The 19,790-nt window shown below is 36.7% G+C and overlaps 3 protein-coding genes across 3 annotated transcripts; 1 reads left to right on the plus strand and 2 right to left on the minus strand.

The window, feature by feature from the left end:
• Window positions 1-560: 560 nt before the first annotated feature.
• On the minus strand, window positions 561-1,244 carry LOC120272328 (K(+) efflux antiporter 5-like). Its single transcript, XM_039279141.1, has one exon. The coding sequence runs from the start codon at window positions 1,077-1,079 to the stop codon at window positions 828-830; it is 252 nt and encodes an 83-aa protein (XP_039135075.1). The 5' UTR covers window positions 1,080-1,244; the 3' UTR covers window positions 561-827.
• Window positions 1,245-7,777: 6,533 nt separating this feature from the next.
• LOC120272206 lies at window positions 7,778-11,671 on the minus strand. Its single transcript, XM_039278969.1, has 5 exons — window positions 11,450-11,671; window positions 10,957-11,282; window positions 10,502-10,882; window positions 9,415-9,914; window positions 7,778-7,944 (listed from the first exon to the last, which is right to left on the minus strand). The coding sequence occupies exons 1-5, from the start codon at window positions 11,669-11,671 to the stop codon at window positions 7,778-7,780; spliced, it is 1,596 nt and encodes a 531-aa protein (XP_039134903.1).
• Window positions 11,672-14,894: 3,223 nt separating this feature from the next.
• Window positions 14,895-15,320, plus strand: LOC120272207 (xyloglucan galactosyltransferase XLT2-like). Its single transcript, XM_039278970.1, has one exon. It carries the CDS (start codon window positions 14,895-14,897, stop codon window positions 15,318-15,320), a length of 426 nt encoding a protein of 141 aa, XP_039134904.1.
• Window positions 15,321-19,790: the final 4,470 nt, after the last annotated feature.

Here is a 19,790-nt window from a genome sequence, read left to right on the forward strand (position 1 = left end):
TCTCAAAACAAAACCACATTTTCCAAATAGAAAAAAGAGCAATCCAGTGCACAAGCCTCCCAACGGTTCAGGAATTGGTAAATCAAATATATGCAAAGAGGTGGTTTCTCCACCAAAAATCAACCCAATAGATGTACCAAGTTTTGCTGTCCTCATGGCAAAGCAGAAAAAGATCAATCTTTCTAATGTAATTTAAGCCTTTTCTCTTTTTTTCTTCATAAAAAAAGCCTACTCAACTTTTTCACATAAGAAATGTGCAGTAGTTATGGCTTGTGGTGAAGATGGTAAACGCATATGTTCCAACACTTCCTCCTCAATATAAATGTTAATACTTTATGAGACTAAGTGTGGGATATCTAGTTTCTATTTTTCACAGACTATGGAACCAGAAAAAACTGTTCACAAAGAAAATACCAATGCAGAACATAGCATATAATATACAAGGGAAGGATGAAGTGAAAAGTCACACCTACTTGATGGTCAGCTACGCTGTTGTTGAAGCTACTTGTGTCAGGCCCTGGAAAATGGGAAAAATTGTCATTTGTATAAAACCAATGGAAAACATCACCTATTAATAGATGAACAAGAGCAAAGTATAAATTCCAAATGGAATCATGATGATTTGGCAAGTGATAAAGCATAACAATATTAGGTCAAAGTTCAACATAGCACAATGTTTAAAGATTGATAAGGCAACAATGAGCAAACAGCTCAAGGTTGATCTTAAACGCTCCAAGAAACACTTGAAGTAAAGGTAACACAACCCCAGGTAGTCTTTTTCTTTCCAACCAAACGCCAAACACCAAACACCTCAAACGCCAAACACCTCAAACACAACATCCCAAACCCTTATCTTCGGGGGCCTCGTTCTCAGAGAACTCCTTCTCGAGCACTTTATCAAACATATCAGCAATGGTTCCATCCCCGGATTTCTGAGGAGCTGATCCCATTACTAGAGCACCGTAGAACTTCTCCCTCGTTGCCTTGTCGGGTCTAGCATCCACGGATTCCCAAGGGTGCATGACAGCGCATACAATCGAAAGGCCCATCAATAGCACAGCTCGCGCATCGATCGCCATCACCGCCAATCGAGAACTCCAAACACCCTAAACAGATCGAAATCGAGATCGAGATTGATAGAAAGAAAAGAGGGAATTTGGGAAAGGCCGAGGGTTTCGTCGAGTTTGAGGAGGCTCAGCTCGGTAGGTAATCCGTTAGGGTCGGACGCTGCCACGCGTGGGGTCCACTGCTGTGCCGAACACCCGAGTTTGAGGTCGCTAAATATTGGGTCCCATTTATTGTTTTCATGACACGTGTTCTTAATATACTGTACATATATCCTAATCATTTACAATTACAGATTATAAATTTGGAATTTTTCAAATTTTGAAAATGATTCGGAGATGTGACCGTGTACATTGCATCGGCTTAATAATCAACCCATAAGTAGGGATGACAATATTTTGTCCGGACCCCCAAACAGAGACTTTGTCATACTGTAGTTTGGTTCGTCAGTAATGACATATTACTGCATAACTGGGATTACTAGTAGTAATATGAGTGGGAATGTTATATGGTTGAGAATATTGTGGTAATTTAATATAACTAGTGTTTGATTTGGAAACTCTTATTACAGGGAATAATTAATTACTAGTGTTTGGTTGTCAGTAGTAATCTATTTGTTAAAATATCTGAGTTATAAGATTACTACGTGAATCCAAGATAGACACGAAATTTGGTGGTAATGGGATTACTCACTTTTCTTGTAATATTTATAAGTTAGTAATGTGATATTACTCATCTGAGATTCACACATGTAGATCGCGAACGATGGTAATATTTTTCGATACTACGTAACACGTAGTAATCTTTTCTACATCGCTGAACCAAACGGCTCTAAAAATTTTAAAAACCTAAATCATAAGCCCAATTGTTTTAAGCCCAATTTTCAAAAAAATTTAAACTTATATAGTTTTTTTTATTAAGATTTGGAATTTTATATGATTTGATTTAAGTTTTGGATTGTTGGATGTATTAATGTAAAATTAAATTATTTTTTTATAATTTAATATATGAGTGAAGTTAAATGTAGTTTATAGGATTCGACAACCTCGGGATTTAAAAAGAAACCCTAGTCGGGACAAATTAGGTTTGTCTGGGATTTAAAAATCGAATCGGATCCAGGGCAACAAGTTTATTTGTTTATAATAGTAATTGTCCGGATCAGGATTTTTGCCACCCCTACTCATAAGTTTTCAATAATAATCTATTTTTATAGATACATATAAGTAATATATAGAGTATACTCACGTTCCAAGCTCTTATTAAAATTTTCCTGCCAAACATAATTTTTTTGAAATTTAGATTATATTATTATTTTCAAATATTTGAGCAATAATATATATATTAACATCATCTATAACAATTATGTTAGCATAATAATAATATTTTTTTTTAGTTAAATACAAAATTCAAATGCATTTGTTATTTATTTGTTTATTTTTACAATGTGGACAAACTGCCACACACATTCAGTAAGAGTTAAACCTTTGAACTTCACACAATAGTGGTTTATATTTATTAATTCTTTCAACCAATTTTGTTGTTTGGTAGATTATTTGGTAACACAATTTTAATATATTTTTAGAAAAAAATTATCTGTTTTATTTAAATTGCAAAACAAATTTGATATATGACTCCTCTCATGAGATCTACTTGGGATCCATTTAAACAATTACAGTACCGTAAATGTAAAGTTTTGACTTTATGCATGTTCACCCACTTTCATGTGAGTTGTGACAATCTTCAAGGCTAAGGGGTGGTTGTTTGATTTATTATACTTTGACAATGAACTATGTTTCAATATATGAAATATTTGTTGAATTTCTCATCCATGGAATATAACAGTTAAAGATGTCGTGGTTTTACAATCGCTCTGCTGCCAAGTCAAGTGTAAGTTGCAAAAGACAAGCAGAATAGTATTTCACCTTACCACTAAGACAATAGAAAGCGAGTTTTACCATTATAAAAAATTCGATGTTCTGGGAAGTCCATATATATAAATATGTTCCTTCTAGGTCACCAGTGTTCAGATCTAATGGGATTTTATTTCCAAGTGTTCCAGGTATAAATATTATGAAACCTTGGGTTGACAGCTTGAATAGGGTTCTAAAGAATCAAAAACTTTTACTAAGCAATGAGGATAGAGACATGGAGAGGACCATATATTCATATTAACTAGCTTATTTAGATCTTATACAGGGGTTATTTGGATGAGCTTATTTTATGCCCCAAAAGTGTTTTTTTTATAAGTTAAGTAATTCTGAGTTTTAAAAAACATGTTTGTTTGGGCTTTTGAGCAGAAGCAAAAACTGATAAAAAAACTGTAGAACAGTTTTTTTAAAAGCTAGCAGTGTGGTGCTTTTGAAAAAAGCACTTCTCAGAAGTTGTTATGGAAGTTGTTAAATTACTAAGTTACCCTTATCAAATAAAGTAATAACTATGTTTTTATACTTTTTGTTTATTATTATTATTATTATTAGTAATAGTATTATTATTATTATTATTATTAGATAGTATTAGTATTAGTGTATCAGTACATTTGTATATTTTGTATTAGTATTAGTATTCCTATTAGTGTTGTTATTATTATTATTATTATTAGTATTAGTATTAGTATATTATTATTAGTACAATTGTATATTAGTATTAGTACATTTGTACATTTGTGTATTTGTATTAATATTATATTACCATTACTATTAATATTACTATTAGCGTTAGTATTAGTATTATTATTAGTATATTAGTATTAGTATATTAATATATTAGTATTAGTATTATTATTAGTACATTTGTATATTTGTATTAGTATTAGTTTTATTATGAGTATATTAGTATTAGCATTACTATTAGTATATTAGATTAGTATTAGTATTAATATTATTATATTAGTGGTATTAGTATGTTAGTATATTAGTATTAGTATATTACTATTTATATTTATGTTTGTATTATTATTAGTATTAGTATCGGTGTTTATTATAATAACTCAACGAAGGTCTATTTTAGTAATTTGACATTGAGAAAAGTTTTTTTAAAAATTCACATCAAAACAACTTTACATATATAAAAGTACTTCTGAATTAACTCATCCAAACATAAAATACAAAAAAAACACTTAATTTACTCTGAAAAGCACTTGTTTTTAAAAGTCTTTTTACCGAATTGAAAAAAAACACTTTTTTCTTAAGCCAATCCACACAAAAGCCACATACATATAGTAAGTGGAGAGCATAATTATTCCAAGGCAGCAGCTGAGTGACATACAGTATAATGTGAGGAATGATAATGTGCTTGTGTGGTGTATGATATGCTGCAAGTCTCTAGATCCTCATAATGCAAGCTTCATGATAAAGCAACCTTTAATAGTTACAAATGAGGTTCCGTTTTCTACATCACCTAACTTTGATGAAAGTTTAAGGAACATAAACTGGGGAAAAAAAACTAAGATGACTACCAACCTAATTAATTTATTGTGGTTGCTTCCGGAACATCCTAACACAGCAAAATGTTTTCTATTTTTATTTTTTGTCATTATAATACATGTCTTTTGGAAAGGTTCTAAAAACAAATAGAAATAAAAAACATAAAATACATTTGGCATGAAATAAGTGACTCAAAATTTGGTTTTTTCATTGTTTTGAAAATTAAAGAATTAAAATATCATTGTATATATCAAGTATTATATATATAATAAATTTGGGCAAGCTACCATTTTCAACCATTGTTGAGAGAGAAAGAGAGAGTTGAACCTTGAAGCTCTTATTTGGAATAGAAATGAGTTATATATATATATATATATATACATATATCATTCTTTATTCTGGACATTAACAAAAAGTCCCTCCAAAGTTCAGGTATTCACATAAAGACCCTTCTAGTTTGAATATTCACAGATCATCCCTCTTTTTTCGTACATATGAATATTTGATCCTTACGGTTGCTAACTACGTGATTTTTGAGGAGAAAAGACCAAAATACCCCGCCAGTTACATCAATGATGTGTTCTCTCTCCACGTTGGGAAGTGGCAAGTTAAGCGGCCACGAATCCTGAGAGGGGAGTGTTGGTTCCTATGCGCGCCTTCTCTCAGTTGCCCCTTCACATTATGAGACTTGTCCCTTCAGATGCTGAGACTTACACACATTGAAGCCCTGAGTTCAACTGAAGGTATTAAGAAGAAGTTTGCTAGAGCTTTCCCGTGTCTTCATTGTTGTTTCCTTGACACCATCTCCATACTCTTGAATCAGCGAACCTGAAGGTATTAATGGTAGGTTGTAGGGTTGTTTACATCGTTGTTTTGGGTTTCTAGGGTTTTGTAATTGAAGGTTTTTTAATTTTTGTTTGTTGTGTATGGTCCAGGCTTAAATTTGGAAAGATATCGTTCTATCTCGAATGGAAGATGATGTTTATAAACGTTTGGTTTTAGTTTTAGCTTTGTCTTTTTTTGCCTATGTTGTTTACCCCTTAAATTAATCGGTTTTCATTTAAATAAATGTGTTTCCACTTATAATTTCTAGTTTCCGCTTAAAACTTATTGATAGTTCGTTAATCCTTTCGTCTTGGTGAAGGTATTGGACATATGGCAACCAACCTTGTAAACGGCAGGTGTTATCTGGTCTCCATAGCGGAAACGATTGCCGAGTTAAGACAAAACATAAGTTTCTAGACATTTGGAAATCATCCGGAGTACTCCTTCCGCATCGTTAATAGAAATTGAGCATGTACTACAAGAGAGGAGATTGCTCGATGCTCTGTTACAGATATACGATGAGCACTCCCAAAATTTAAAATTGGTGAGAGCTTGTTGATGTTTAGGACCGAAGATGTATCCATTATTCTTGGTCTCAGATGCGATGGGGATGTAGTGGTTTTCAAAAAGAGAAAGCCACATTTAGAATTTGAAGAAAAATATTTCTCGAAATCCTATGAAAGACATAGGGAAGCTATCAAAAACACTCTTAACACATTAGTCCGGAAGAGGGGAGAAGAAGAAAACTTTGTGAAGATATTGTTGGTATTCATCATGGGGACCATGTTGTTCTCGAACTCATCATGTTCTATTCCCAATTGGCTTGTACACTATGTAGATGATCTTCCCGCAATGCGGCGCTATGCATGGACGCAAGCCACACATAAGTGGCTTATGGATGACGTCCCACAAACGGCGGCCAGAGTTCAAGCAAGATGCTCTGGTGAGAAGACAAACACTAGCTACTTGCGAGGATGTGCTGTCGCTCTAAATATTTGGTTCTACGAAGTAACTGGCACCGGCAAGAAGGTGCGATTTGGTAAGACTCCCCGGATCCTGTGTTACGAGGTGAACAGTTTCAAGAAGCAAGCATCCATCGGTTCATTGCTATCATCAATCGAGGGGAAAGAGGTATTTAGTTTACACTTAACTTATTTAGTGTCCGCTTAATAATTTTTTTTCCCGGTTTAAATATTTAGTTTACACTTAACATATTTAGTTTCCACTTAATTTTTTGAGTTTTCACTTGCAAATAAATATTTTCAGTTAACTTTTAGGTTTTACACTTAAAATATATATTTTTTCGCTTAATTCTTAAGTAGAACCTTAACAAATTAAGTCTAAACTACATATTTTAAACGTAAACACTAATTTATTAAGAATTAATTTTTTATTGTTGTTTTAAGTTTTTCGTTTGAGTATCATTGTTTACCTTGACTGTATGTCATTTCCACATTATAGTTTTCCGTCCTCGCCCCGGCTAACGCCGAAGAAGAAGCTTTCGTCAGGACAAGCCACCATGGAGAACAAGTGGCTAACACAATATATCTTGGCGCAAAATTTGGGGAGAAATCTGCAGGGAAACGTGGACGGTCTCTCCACGCCGAGGAGCCCACCACGCCAGGGTTGACATGGTTCTGTTTCTGTTAATCCACCGAGGGGGCTAATTGATGAAGACATTGGGTTACATTTACTAAAAGGTTTTGAGAAGTTGTCCGAAACTGTTAGTGGGCTTCAAATAGAGTTAAAGTAACTGACGACACCAAGGATTTGCCGCCGAAACAAGTGGCCACCAAGAGAAGTCGAGTGAAGAAGGTTGTTAATAGGCGAAGACAACCATTGACTCTTTCCGCATCTAATGATTCTGAGCATGCTCCTCTCAAGCCAGTTACAAGGCGATCTATAAAGTTTGTGATTTCGCAAGCCGATTGCCAATCAGAAGAACGACCTCCAAAAATTGCCCGAAAGGGCAAAGTCAAGACAAACTCAACTCCATCTTCACCGACTTCGTCTTCCGGACCCACAGCACCATCCCCATGCCCTTCCCTCTCCGCACCAGCCAAGCAATCCCCACTCACTTCCCCATCGGCACATGTCGCGCTATCCCCACCCACTTTCGCCTCCGGACCCGACTCATCATACCCACCCGCTTCCCCCTCCACACTCGATCCGTCATCCCCACTCCCTCTCTCTTCCTCAACCAAGCCACTATCCCCACCCGCTTCCCTCCACACCCGATCCGTCATCCCCACTCCCTTCATCCTCCGGACCCGCGTCATCTTCCCCAATCTTCTCCCCCTCCGGACCCGCGCCACCTTCCCCCATCCTTTCCCACTCCGGACCAGTGCCATCTTGTCCACTTCCTTCCATCTCCGAACCGATGAAGCCATCTCCACCCGCTGTACCACCAATCGACGACGCCGAAAACATCGACGTCGAGTCTATAATAGAATCACTAACATCCTTCAAAAATGATCTGCCCCTTCTTCAGATGAGAAGTTAAAAAATGTGGAGGACATCCACACTGACTCCCTGAATCCAAAACTGTCTCCGTCGACAGGCGCGAAACCATCAACTGACATTACTAATGAAGCGTCAGTTGTCATCCCAAAACCAATACCGGAGACGTCATCTATTGACAAACAGGCAGTGGTACCGACCGAATAAGTTACTCAGACTTTTAGGGTACCACGAAACAAACGTCCTATCGGATTCATGAGATTAAATAAAGTCGAACAACTAACAATCAGCCACTTTCTAAACTATCCGATGGACATGTAAGCATCCTGTTTTTACTTTTATTGTCTTTACTTAAGTTTTAATGTTTAAACTTAATTTTAATGTTTTACGCTTACGTTTTAGTTATTCCAATTAAACTTACATTTTCCCGCATAAGTTTTAATGTTTCCACTTAAGTTTCAAATTTTCCTCTTAACTTTAAACTTTTCCAATTAAACTTACATGTGTCCGCATAAGTTTTAATGTTTCCACTTAAGTTTAAATATTTTCCTCTTAACTATAAATGTTTCCACTTAAGTTACAATGTTTACACTCAATTTTGCGCGCTTTGATCCGGTAGGGCTTATGTTTGGAAGAATGATGTGTTATACACTACTCGGGCACGTATCTACTCTCTGTTGGAAGGGAAGAAAATGATCGCTGTTGATGTGATGGACGTATATGTATTGATAATCATAGAACAGATGAATAACCAACCGTACCCTTACAGGGTACGGGCAGCAATCACCCGACCACTTGCTTTTTTGATGTCCTCGTCAGAGCACACAGGAGAAGAGTCGTTGCTCATGATGGCGGATGCCATACGGCGGTTTACAGATGTCGACATCATTTTGATGCCTATTATACTTCATGGTTACTTCCATCTCCTCGTACTCGATAAAGTGAAGGAGGAATATATTCATTATTCCTCGTCTGTCAGTCTGAGATATGATCAAGATGCCATCCACATAGTAAACAATGTTTTCATTTATTTAAACTGTTTCTATTTTCGTCGCCATTTAGCTTGACCGATACATGTTTTGTTGACAGCGGGAACTATTCGACAGATGTTTAGCAATTGAATTTGGTGATAACACAATGGAAGATTACCCTCTCAAACACGAACGGAATTGCCCACGACTAAAGCTAGGTACTGTCAATTGTCCAGTTTATGACATGAGCTTCATAGAGTAAATACTTGTTGGCGAGAAACTAAAACTTTCCCAGACGGACATTTCATGCTTGCGTCTACATTTTGCGGCTCGCATATTGATGGATGGCATCACCCGTGGTCACCGAACTTCCGGAGAATCAAAGAACTGTTAGGATATGTCATACAATACATTCTCATTAACTTGACGTTTCTTCTATTTTGAGTTCTAGACATGTACTTATTTGCATATCACTATGATGCTTTGAACAAGAGTTATTTGTCATGCACATATATGATTGTCTACTTAAAAAGAATCATTCTTAGTTAAAATTAGTTCATATTGCTTAAAATTCATTCATACTAGTTAAAATTAGTTGTTTTCACTTAAAATTAAAACATACCACTTTTGTTGTGGCAAGCTACATGTAAATAACATCATGTAGTTATGACCAGCATCATGGCAACGGCTGCATCGTAATTTGTGAACGATTGATGCTTGTGACTCTAGACGCTTCCGTCTTGGTCGACCAATTGGCTTCTTGGTGATTGGAGGGCGCATAAGTAGTTCAAGGTTGACATCATCTGGTTTGTAATTATTTGCTACTGGGAATATGGCTTCTGCATATGCTTGTCGGTAAGAGTCCACTGTGAAGTAGTTATTGACATATCGATGAATATTTGTGTCTGTTTGCAGTATTATCGCACATGCATGTTTGTATGGAATGCCATATACTTGCCAACTATGACATGAGCATGCCCGAGCATTCAAACTGATACAGTAGTTCTTCTGGTCAACCACTTCGAAATGGTCACCGTCAGAACGGTCGAAAAGTAGGTTGCGAGACTCTTCAACAAGTTCCTCAATCTCTTGATGTATGACAAGATATAGATGTCTCTCCCATCTGTGAGATTGTTCACGTCGATGACACAACATACCCATTAGCTTAAACCTTTGTACAAAAGACAAGTAAAGCAATAATAAGCGGAAACATTAAAACTTAATCCGAAACACTATAATTTAATTGTAAACGGTGTAACTTAAGCGGTAACAATTAAAATTAAGCAAAAACATTAAAACTTAATCAAAAACATTATAATTTAATCATAAACGATTCAACTTAAGCGGAAACAATTAAACTTAAGTGAAATCATTAAAACTTAATCGGAAACATTATAATTTAATCGTAAATGATGTAACTTAAGCGGTAATAATTAAAATTAAGCGAAAACATTAAAACTTAATCAGAAACATTATAATTTAATCGTAAACGATTCAACTTAAGTAGAACCAATTAAACTTAAGTGAAATCATTAAAACTTAATCGGAAACATTATAATTTAATCGTAAACGATGTAACTTAAGCGGGAAAACTTAAAATTAAATGGCAATAATTAAAATTAAGTGAAACATTAAAACTTAATTGGAAAAATTATAATTTAATTGTAAACAATTGAACTTAAGCGGAAACAATTAACATTAAGCGAAATCATTGAAACTTAATTGGGAACAAATAAATTTAAGCGAAATCGTGTGTACCTTATCGAGTCTACCATGTTTATGACAGGGAGATGGCGTGCCTCTTTTATCCATGCATTAAACGACTCCACCACGTTTGAGTACATCTCCCCCCATCTTCCACCTTTGAACATGTAGTTCACCAAGTGTGCCAGATCAGATTTTTGTATCAACCATTGATGTGCATCCGCCGATGTGTTTAACAGATCAGCAACAACGTCATTGACTTCTTTTTCAGCACATGAAAACATAATTCTTGATAATATAGACCAGCACCTTTCTTTCAATGACTTTCCAAGTCTGACATTTGCTTTCATGAAGTTTGCTTCTAAGTGGCGCAAACAATATACATACGGTGAGGAAGGGAATACCTTCGCGACAGCACTGATAATGCCTTTGGACCTATCAGATATAAATGTAATAAGTTTCACATATCGTCATCATCGTATATAGTATCTCCAAGCTTTGACAAGAACCACGTCCAGTTCGCATCCGTTTCATTATCTATGATTGCAAATGCCACATGAAAAAAACCATCGTTCCCATCTTTTCCCGTTGCACCTAACAAAGTGCCCCCGTATTTACCGAGCAAATGAGTTCCATCCAAGTATAACAATGGCCTACATCTTGTCTTGAAACCAATGACACATGCTTTGAAGGCAAAAAACACACGTTTGAAACGAGGACCATCATTCTCTACAATATCAACGCTACCAGGGTTTGTCAGTAGCACCTTCTTCGTGTACCACATCAATAAATCATAGCTCGCCACCTCACTCCCATGGAGAACATCCTTGGCGACCTATTTCCCTAGCCAAGCTTATTTATAGCATAAATAGAGATCGTGGTCTCGCAACATATCACGTTGAATGTCAATAGCCCTATACAGGGGATGGTCCTTCAGCTTTTGTATGACACGTGCACTCACCCACTTTTTTTATGCCTTGGAATGTGAGGATATGCCAATACCGCCACCATATGTGTGGGATATATTATCTTGATCCTAAACATCTCGTGGCTACCTTCCATGGACCCATGGACACGCCATTCACAACCTTCAGCAACGCACTTCACAGTCACTCTCTGCTTGTCGTTCTTGATGAATGTAAAGTTAAAATTGCGTTTGATAGCAAAATTCCTAAGTGCATCCTTAAAATATTCACTGTCAGAAAACTGATCACTAACTTCCATTGAAACAATCTCATGATCTTTTGACGAAGGCCGGATGGATAGAACCCCCGCAGGTTATTAATGGGATGGAAATGTGCCCCTATTGAGTGACATACTCTCCAAAAATGAATGTTGTAGTGTACAAATCGGATAAGTTTAAGTGAAATCATGGCACTTTTATGCGCAATCAAACAACTTTAAACGAAATCAGATAAATTTAAGTTAAATCTGACAATTTTAAGCGAAATCAGAAAATTGTACGCGAAATCACATAATTGTAAGCGAAATCAAAGAAGTTTAAGTGAACTCAAAATATTTTAAGCAAAATCAGATAAGTTTAAGCGAAATGGTATACTCTTAAGTGGACGACGAAAATAGTTTAAGAGATATCGGATAAGGTTAAGTGAAAACATAAATTAATACGCGTAAATGGGGAAATTTAAGCGGAAATATATAATGTTCACAAAAAAGAAGGGTTTTGTTGAATTAAAAATTAAAAAAATAATAATAAAATTAAAATAATGGTTTGAGATGAGGGGGACCGAACCCTGTGACTCTCGCATCTAAAGCGAACGCTCTTCCATTTAAGCAGAGTTTAATCGATATCGCTTAATGTTAAGCGAAAACAGAAATTTTTAAGTAGAAAGAGACAAATATAAGTAAAAATAGATAATGGTAAATGATATCTCCAGAAATTAACCGGAAAGTGCATACAATAAGTGATGACTCTATATACTATACGAGAAATATTATTTATGAATGAGGACATAATGCAGAAGAATGAAATAAAATGACTACACATCAAGAAAAGAAAAGATATTTATGACAGGAGTGAAGAAAACAATGGCATGTCTACATCATTTGCATCTACATCAACAATAAGGTCAACGGCAACGCTATTTAGTTTTTGATATATTTGGCATATATGCTTGAAGTCAATTTCAGAATCAATGGGACAAATAGTTTGATTTGCATACGGTGTGACAAACTTCACTTTCACAGTGCCAATGTCAAGCCCCCATCTTTGACATATCTTATCTAGAATTGACGTCCAAGGAGTCAACACTGTGAACTGGAGGACTCAGCCCTCCCACCTATACCTAGCCACTGAGCAAAAGGTATCTATTGGCTGCCCGCATGAAGAAAGCATGGTCAACAATTGCATGACCACAAAAAATAAAACCAAAACAGGTGTGGAGAAGCTCACATGAATTGTCTTCCAAGTGAAGAAATATTCAAACTATAAGAGTGCAAAATAAAACCAAAACAACGGGGAAGAGACAAATCTATCTATCCTGCGTAAATGGAAGGAAGAAGAAGGCAGCTTGGGTTAAAGAAGCATATAAAGTTAAAACTGACAACCGTACTATTTTCCAAAAAGTTGACAAGACCGGGCGCCAGATTTCCCTCCAAATAGCAGGGCAAAAATGGAATATTGCATGAAATTAACTGACGGAGTTACACCCATGGACCAAACCATCAGCAAAATAAAAAAGGAAGGACTGCCTGTCAAATTCAAATGTCAGAAGAACTTTCTGGGAAGTTTTAAAACTTTCAGGGACTAAAAAATAATTTTCCCTTCTTTATTCTTTATTTTTACTTATTTATTTGCCAAGACGGTTAAATATATATACATGATAATATAACCATACAAGTTACAAGTGAACCAAATCCGTTTATATTATGTAGTTATATGATTTATAAAGATTAATAGAAGACATGTGAATATAAAAATTTGAAAAATAAAAAACTATTAAATTATATAAATTAGAAAAATGTGTTATATATAACCACTCACCTCAACCAATAATAATGTGGTAAGAAAAACTTGAGATCTCAATCTAATCAGAAAAATAATCACTATTCTTCTATCACGAATGATACCTAATCTTAATATATCTAACAATTTGCTATAAATCCATGAAATAAGGGATATTTTTTTATTTTTTCACAAGAAATCCTATATGATGGTTTTGTGATTAAATTTTTAATCACAATCATAATTCTCAATATATTAAAAATTGAACGGTAGATCATAAAAATATAATAACAACAATAAGGAGAAGAAATCAAAGAAGAGAAGAAGAGAAGAAGAAAATGCATGATGATGCATGTTGGGTCTCATCATGCAAGCTCCTTCAATATAATGGCCGGCGGAGCATTCCTCCATTAACAACACTAACTAGGATCATTAACACCACTTTTCCTGGCCAATAAATTCATCCAACCCTCCTCACCCTTCCATTCGTTGACTACAAGAAACTTTGATCACAAATCAACACTCAGTTATAATGCCCCAGTGATTGAAAACCTCACCATTGGATCAGACTCATTCATCCTTAAAGAACCATAAGAAGTCCTCATCATCTTCCTCCAGCTCTCATTGCCTAACCTTGCTCACCCTCACCACCCTCTCTATCCAACTCCTCCTCTTCCTTCTTCACTCCTCACATCGGCGCACGTCGGAGTTACATCCACAAGACTGCAACTCCAACCTCATCTACGTCTACGACCTCCCTCCATACTTCAACAAAGACCTCATAGATGATTGTGACAACCTCACCCCCTAGCGCTCTCTCTGTGACCAGTTTTCCAATTCTGACTTTGGCCCAAAACCCACCAACCTTGTAGAAACAATCCTTGACCACCTCCTGTCATCATGGCACACCACTGATCAGTTCTCAGCGGAGCTCATCTACCACAATCGAATTCTCTCTCATCCTTGCTGCACTACCAACCCCTCTCATGCCACCGCCTTCTACATTCCTTTCTATGCTGGACTTGCCGTAGGAAAACACCTCTTGTCACCCAACTCAACCGCACAAGACCGGGACCTTGACTGTTCTTTACTTCTTAACTGGCTAGCAAAGCAAGAATCTTGGAATCAATCTAATGGGAAAACCACTTTATCATCTTTGGCAGGATAACATGGGACTTCCGTCGAGCCAAGGACAGTGACTGGGACTCTAGCTTCCTATTCATGCCGGCAATGCACCATATGATTCGTCTTCTCCTTGAGCGAAGCCTATGGAACAAGCGTGACGTGGGAATCCCTTATCTGACCGGTTTCCACCCGACAACACCGGGAGAAGTCCGTGATTGGCAAAGCTTCGTGCTAAGCAAGAACCAGTCGACGTTGTTCAGCTTTGCAGGATCATCCCATGTTAGGTTCACTAATGACTTCCGGGGATTGCTGATGAAGGAATATGAGCAGGCCAAGAAATAATACCGATGTGTTTCTTGTATGGCTGATAGGCAATGCATTGGTGGTGGTGGATCAACTTTGAGCTTGTTCTTGAACTCGACGTTCTGTTTGCAGCCCAGAGATGATAGCTTTACTAGGAGATCTATGTTTGATTGCATAGTGGTGGGGGCTATTCTAGTGATGTTCTGGAGAAGAAGTGCACATGAGCAATATGAGTGGTACTTGCCCATGGGGGAGGAGAAGGAGAAAGAGTGGTTGGTGTTTGCGGATAAGAGGAATGTGAGAAGAGGTGTGGTGAGAATGAAGGAAGTCTTGGAAGGGATTGAGGAAAAGAAGGTGAGGATGATGAGGAAGAAGGTGGTAGAGTTGATTCCCAAGTTGGTGTACTTGGCCGAAAAGTGGCTATATGGAGGACGTCGTCGATGTGGAGCTCAATGGGTTTTTCCAGAGGGTGGAGAAGCATAGGCGGAGTCGAAGCAGGGAAGAAGACAAGCCTGGTGGAGGTAGAACTTTTGCATGGTTTGGCGCTACATAGTACACAAGGAATTTTCAAATAGGGAAAATTACTGTTCACACTAATGAATTTCAAAATTTTCTAAATAGCCCCTCCAACTTTTGCACACCCCGGACAGCTCTTCAGTTTTAATTTAAATTCCCTTTTACCCCCTCTCGATCACTTCAACTGGGTTAAGTTTATGAATTTCCATTTTTGCCCATGCAAATGGTGGGAAAAAAATCGTCCAATCACATCATCTTTTGCACTTTATGCAATTTTTTTCGGACAAAGTTCAGAAGGCTGAGTATATCTTCTTTTTCATCTTCTTCTTTTTCTCATTTGGTTTGTTCGATTTGAGTTCTATCGGTTTCCCAATAAAGTGAGAATTTTTTCGTTGCTCTCTCTCTTTGATTATTCTGTGTGAGGGAGTAACAATTTATAAAAATATAGGGCTATTATGGAGAGTTTTTGTGCTATTGCTAGATACAACGGGGAGGGACGAGTACTAATATTCACGGTGCTAACTTCTTGGGAATCAATGTTATCTGAGATATGTGAGCGGTGGGGTCTCGATATTTCCCGTGTCAAGGTGAAGTTATCACACCTGATGGACATAAAATGATTTATCGAATAGAAAACGAGGTTGACTTCCAGCGCATGTGTCACATGTACTCCATCTTCAAATGCGCTGTAGTCGATCTTGTTGTTGAGACAGATGATGTGCCATTGTCATATCCTATTAAAAACGATTTTTTCTCGTTGTATAGTTTTTCTCTTTTATGTTTATCCAGTCATAGAAGTTAATTATTGTTTAATTATCCCAGTTACCGTTTAAATATATTAAGTTACTATTTAAATATTGCTTTCTCAGTTTAAAATATTTATTTACTGTTTACATATTGGTTTTAACATTTAAATTGTTTACTTACTATTTAAATATTTTACTGTTTACATATTTGTTTTAACATTTAAATTATTTACTTCCTGTTTAAACATTTTATGTTTCCATTTAAAACATTAACCGTTTCCGTTTAAACTTAAGTGGTGGCAGGAATTCAGACTCTACGAGCGCTCCCGTTCCACCTCATGGCGACCCTGACGGTGTAACATACATTCCTCCCTCGTCAGATCAATCTTAAGTGTTATCGGTGGATATCGGACAACGTTTTCAAGGCGTTGAACATTTCAGAGATGCGTTTCGAAATTTTGCAATTAAACGGAATTTTGACTTCAAATTCCTAAAGAATGAAAAACACCGGGTAACTGTGGAATGCGCTGTCGAAGACTGTCAATGGCATCTTCATGAATCAAAAGAATATAATAAAAATATATTCAGAATCAAGACAATGTATCTGTCACACACTTACAGTGGTGAAATTGGCTCTGTGTCACATCCAAAAGCGTCCAAAAAATAGGTAAGCGCATGAGTGATTCAGAAGCTCAAGGACCAGCTCTTGTACAAAGTCATCAACATTCAGAAGGACATGTTGTGGGAACATGGTGTCCACATTCCATAAAAGTAGACTTGGTTAGGAAAAGAGGATGCCTGGGTGGTTCTCGACGGCAGTGATATCTCTAGCTACAATTTGTTGCTTTGGTACATGGATAAGGTGGTTGAGACAAACCCTGGCAGCATTGCGATTGTGGAAAGAGACGGTAAGCGTTTTAAATGTGCATTTTTTTTTTCTTTCAATGCATGTATTATGGGATTCAAGAGGGCTTGTAGGCGCGCTGTTGTTTCTCTATGGTACCCACCTCCTTGGAAAGTATCGGGGTACTCTATTGGGTGCGACAAGCAAAGATAGAAATAATGGTTTTTACAGGTCACCTTCGGATGAGACCGATGCCAATTGGACTTGGTTCATTTCCAAGTTAGATGATGCTTTATACGATAAAGAAGATTATCAAAGAAGCTCGGCATTTACCGATGATGAAAATGGTCGACTCTATAAGGTATTCGAATGTTGATTTTATTTAACACTTAATATTTGTTCTTGTCCTTTAAATTAATTCATTATTGTGCAAAAACGGTTATCTGTGTTTGATTATCTTACTCTTCGCTTAAATTTTTATCCTACCATTTAAATATATTTTTGTTTCTATTTAAATATTAGTGTTTTTGTTTAAATATCTTTGTATTCTACGTTGTATAGGTTCAAGTTGATGCGCATGTTATGCAACTGCCATGAGTAAGCGAACAAATGAGAGACCTACTTATGCTCGGACATACATTCGAAGGTAAAGATACTTGTTGCGACAAACCAAAATCTTTATGTTGGTCATTGTGTCGATGATCATTATGAAATGATTGACCAGTGCAGCAACTTTGTAGATCTTGCCAATAGAAATTGCGCATGTCGCATGAGGCAAGTTTATGGTATCCCTTACAAACACGCTTGCGCTGTAATAATGCAGACAGACACCAACTTTCATCGATTTATTAGCGGGTATTTCACTATTGACAATTACAAACTGGCGTATAACGAAGCTATTTTCTCCATACCCGACAATTAGAAGCCTCCGGACGAAAATCGCAAACTGCGTTTACGACCGTTATGACGCGAAGGCAACCTAGGTGTCCTAGACGAAAGAGGATCGAGTCATAAGCGTACAAGGTACGCGAGTTACGTTGCAGCCGCTGCCACGCTTCAAGTAACAATTGTAGATCTTACAATGAAACTGTCGTCGAATAGGCATTAAAAATAATTTATTTGAGTGTCAACTTTTGATATTTAAATAAAGACATTATCTCTTAAACGTTTTAGTTAAACATTTTTAGAATAAAAAACGGTATTTTAAATAAACAAAAAGTTATACAAAAACTCTAAGAATTTAAACATAGACAACTATATTTAAACAATAACAACAATATTTAAACATTGACAATGGTTTTTAAACATGTAGGCACTGTTATTTAAACTTAATTTCGAAACACAAGCATAAAACTAGGACTTTATACAGAGATAATAATATTTAAATAACAAATATTTTATTTAAATGATGTTATTTACACAGTAACTCTTTCGTACAAAATTATATCTCAATCTTTTTTTGCCCCTGTCGACGAACCCCACTTTTTCAGTAATGCTGGGTGTGCTCCATTCGTTTAGTATGCGGGTAACATACTTTAAGCGCAAGTAGGACGTCTGCTTGTGGTACCCGGAGCTTTTCACCGTCGAGCAGTTGTTCGATAAACCACATAACGTAGACGGCGTAGTCGACACTTCCTCGTTTCTGCCTTGAGGTGTCAGTATCGTGAACAAGGGGGTAGTTTGCAGTCGCGGATTTGCCGAGGTCTATATCGAAACAACGGTCGAATAGTCTCCACTGTCAAGATTTAAATTTTGATGTTAGAATCCTAACTAAAAAAGTACTGTTTATAAAATGGAAGTTATCAAAACACTTACCATCTCGACAGCATCTCTATCGTACCCTTTACTTACGGCGGATGTATGGTGCATGTATTCCTGCCTCTCATTATCAAGAACGACCACATGGAAGTGGCCATTCATGATGATTGGAAGGATGACTATCTCAACATCGTGCAAGTTATACGCGGCATCTCCCATCATAGCGAGAACCGATTCACCCGTATCTTCCTGCCTGGACATGAATAGTATCAACGGTCGCGTGATGGAGACAAGCTTCATATATGGATATGGTACTCTTGTGAGAAATTTCTGGATTATACAAATGAACGCGTCTATCACATCGTCTATTACCATTTCCTTCCCGTCCAGCATCGTGTATAAGCTAGCTCGTGTGGTGCTGAGACAATCATTCTTCCATACGATAGTACTGTCATTACACCATAAAAAACAAAGTTAAACGGAGACTAACCAATTTAAATGGTAACTCATCACTTTAAACGGTGAACAAAATATTTAAACGAAGACTCTAATAGTTAAACTGTACATAAAAATTTTAAAGGTTAAATTCAAAACTTAAATGGTAAAGAAAATATTTAAACGGTAACCCACTAAGTTAAATGATATTGATACTTACGAATCCATTCAGCAACTGAGGAAGATCTTTAATAACTCCTGCTCGAACACGTCTAGCTGCCCCGGTCCGGGGTATTTCTTCTTCTTCGGTCGAAAGTCCTTCCGCACTTCTTTAAATTGTTGGTTGGCGATGACCATACTGTCAACTGCAGCCGCAGCACCTGTCATTGTTTTTTCATTGCCAGGTGCTGTTGTTGATGGTTATGGGAGAGTTTCTCCCTTCGATGTGGCAACGATTTTAACCAAAGCAACGACAGCCGGTTCGACCGAAGCAACGATTTCATTGACAATGCTGTCGGAGCATAAGGAACACTTGCCATGCGTTCCTTGTCCTCCTCGGATTTTGGGCACTGATCAGATGACAACTTAAAATGCATAACAATAGGAGTACTTACAGGCTTAGCATTTTTCAAATTGAATTTGTCAAGCACCTTC

The sequence above is a fragment of the Dioscorea cayenensis genome, chromosome 11 (genome assembly GCF_009730915.1).
Source record: "Dioscorea cayenensis subsp. rotundata cultivar TDr96_F1 chromosome 11, TDr96_F1_v2_PseudoChromosome.rev07_lg8_w22 25.fasta, whole genome shotgun sequence".
NCBI classification, from domain to species: Eukaryota; Viridiplantae; Streptophyta; class Magnoliopsida; order Dioscoreales; family Dioscoreaceae; genus Dioscorea; species Dioscorea cayenensis.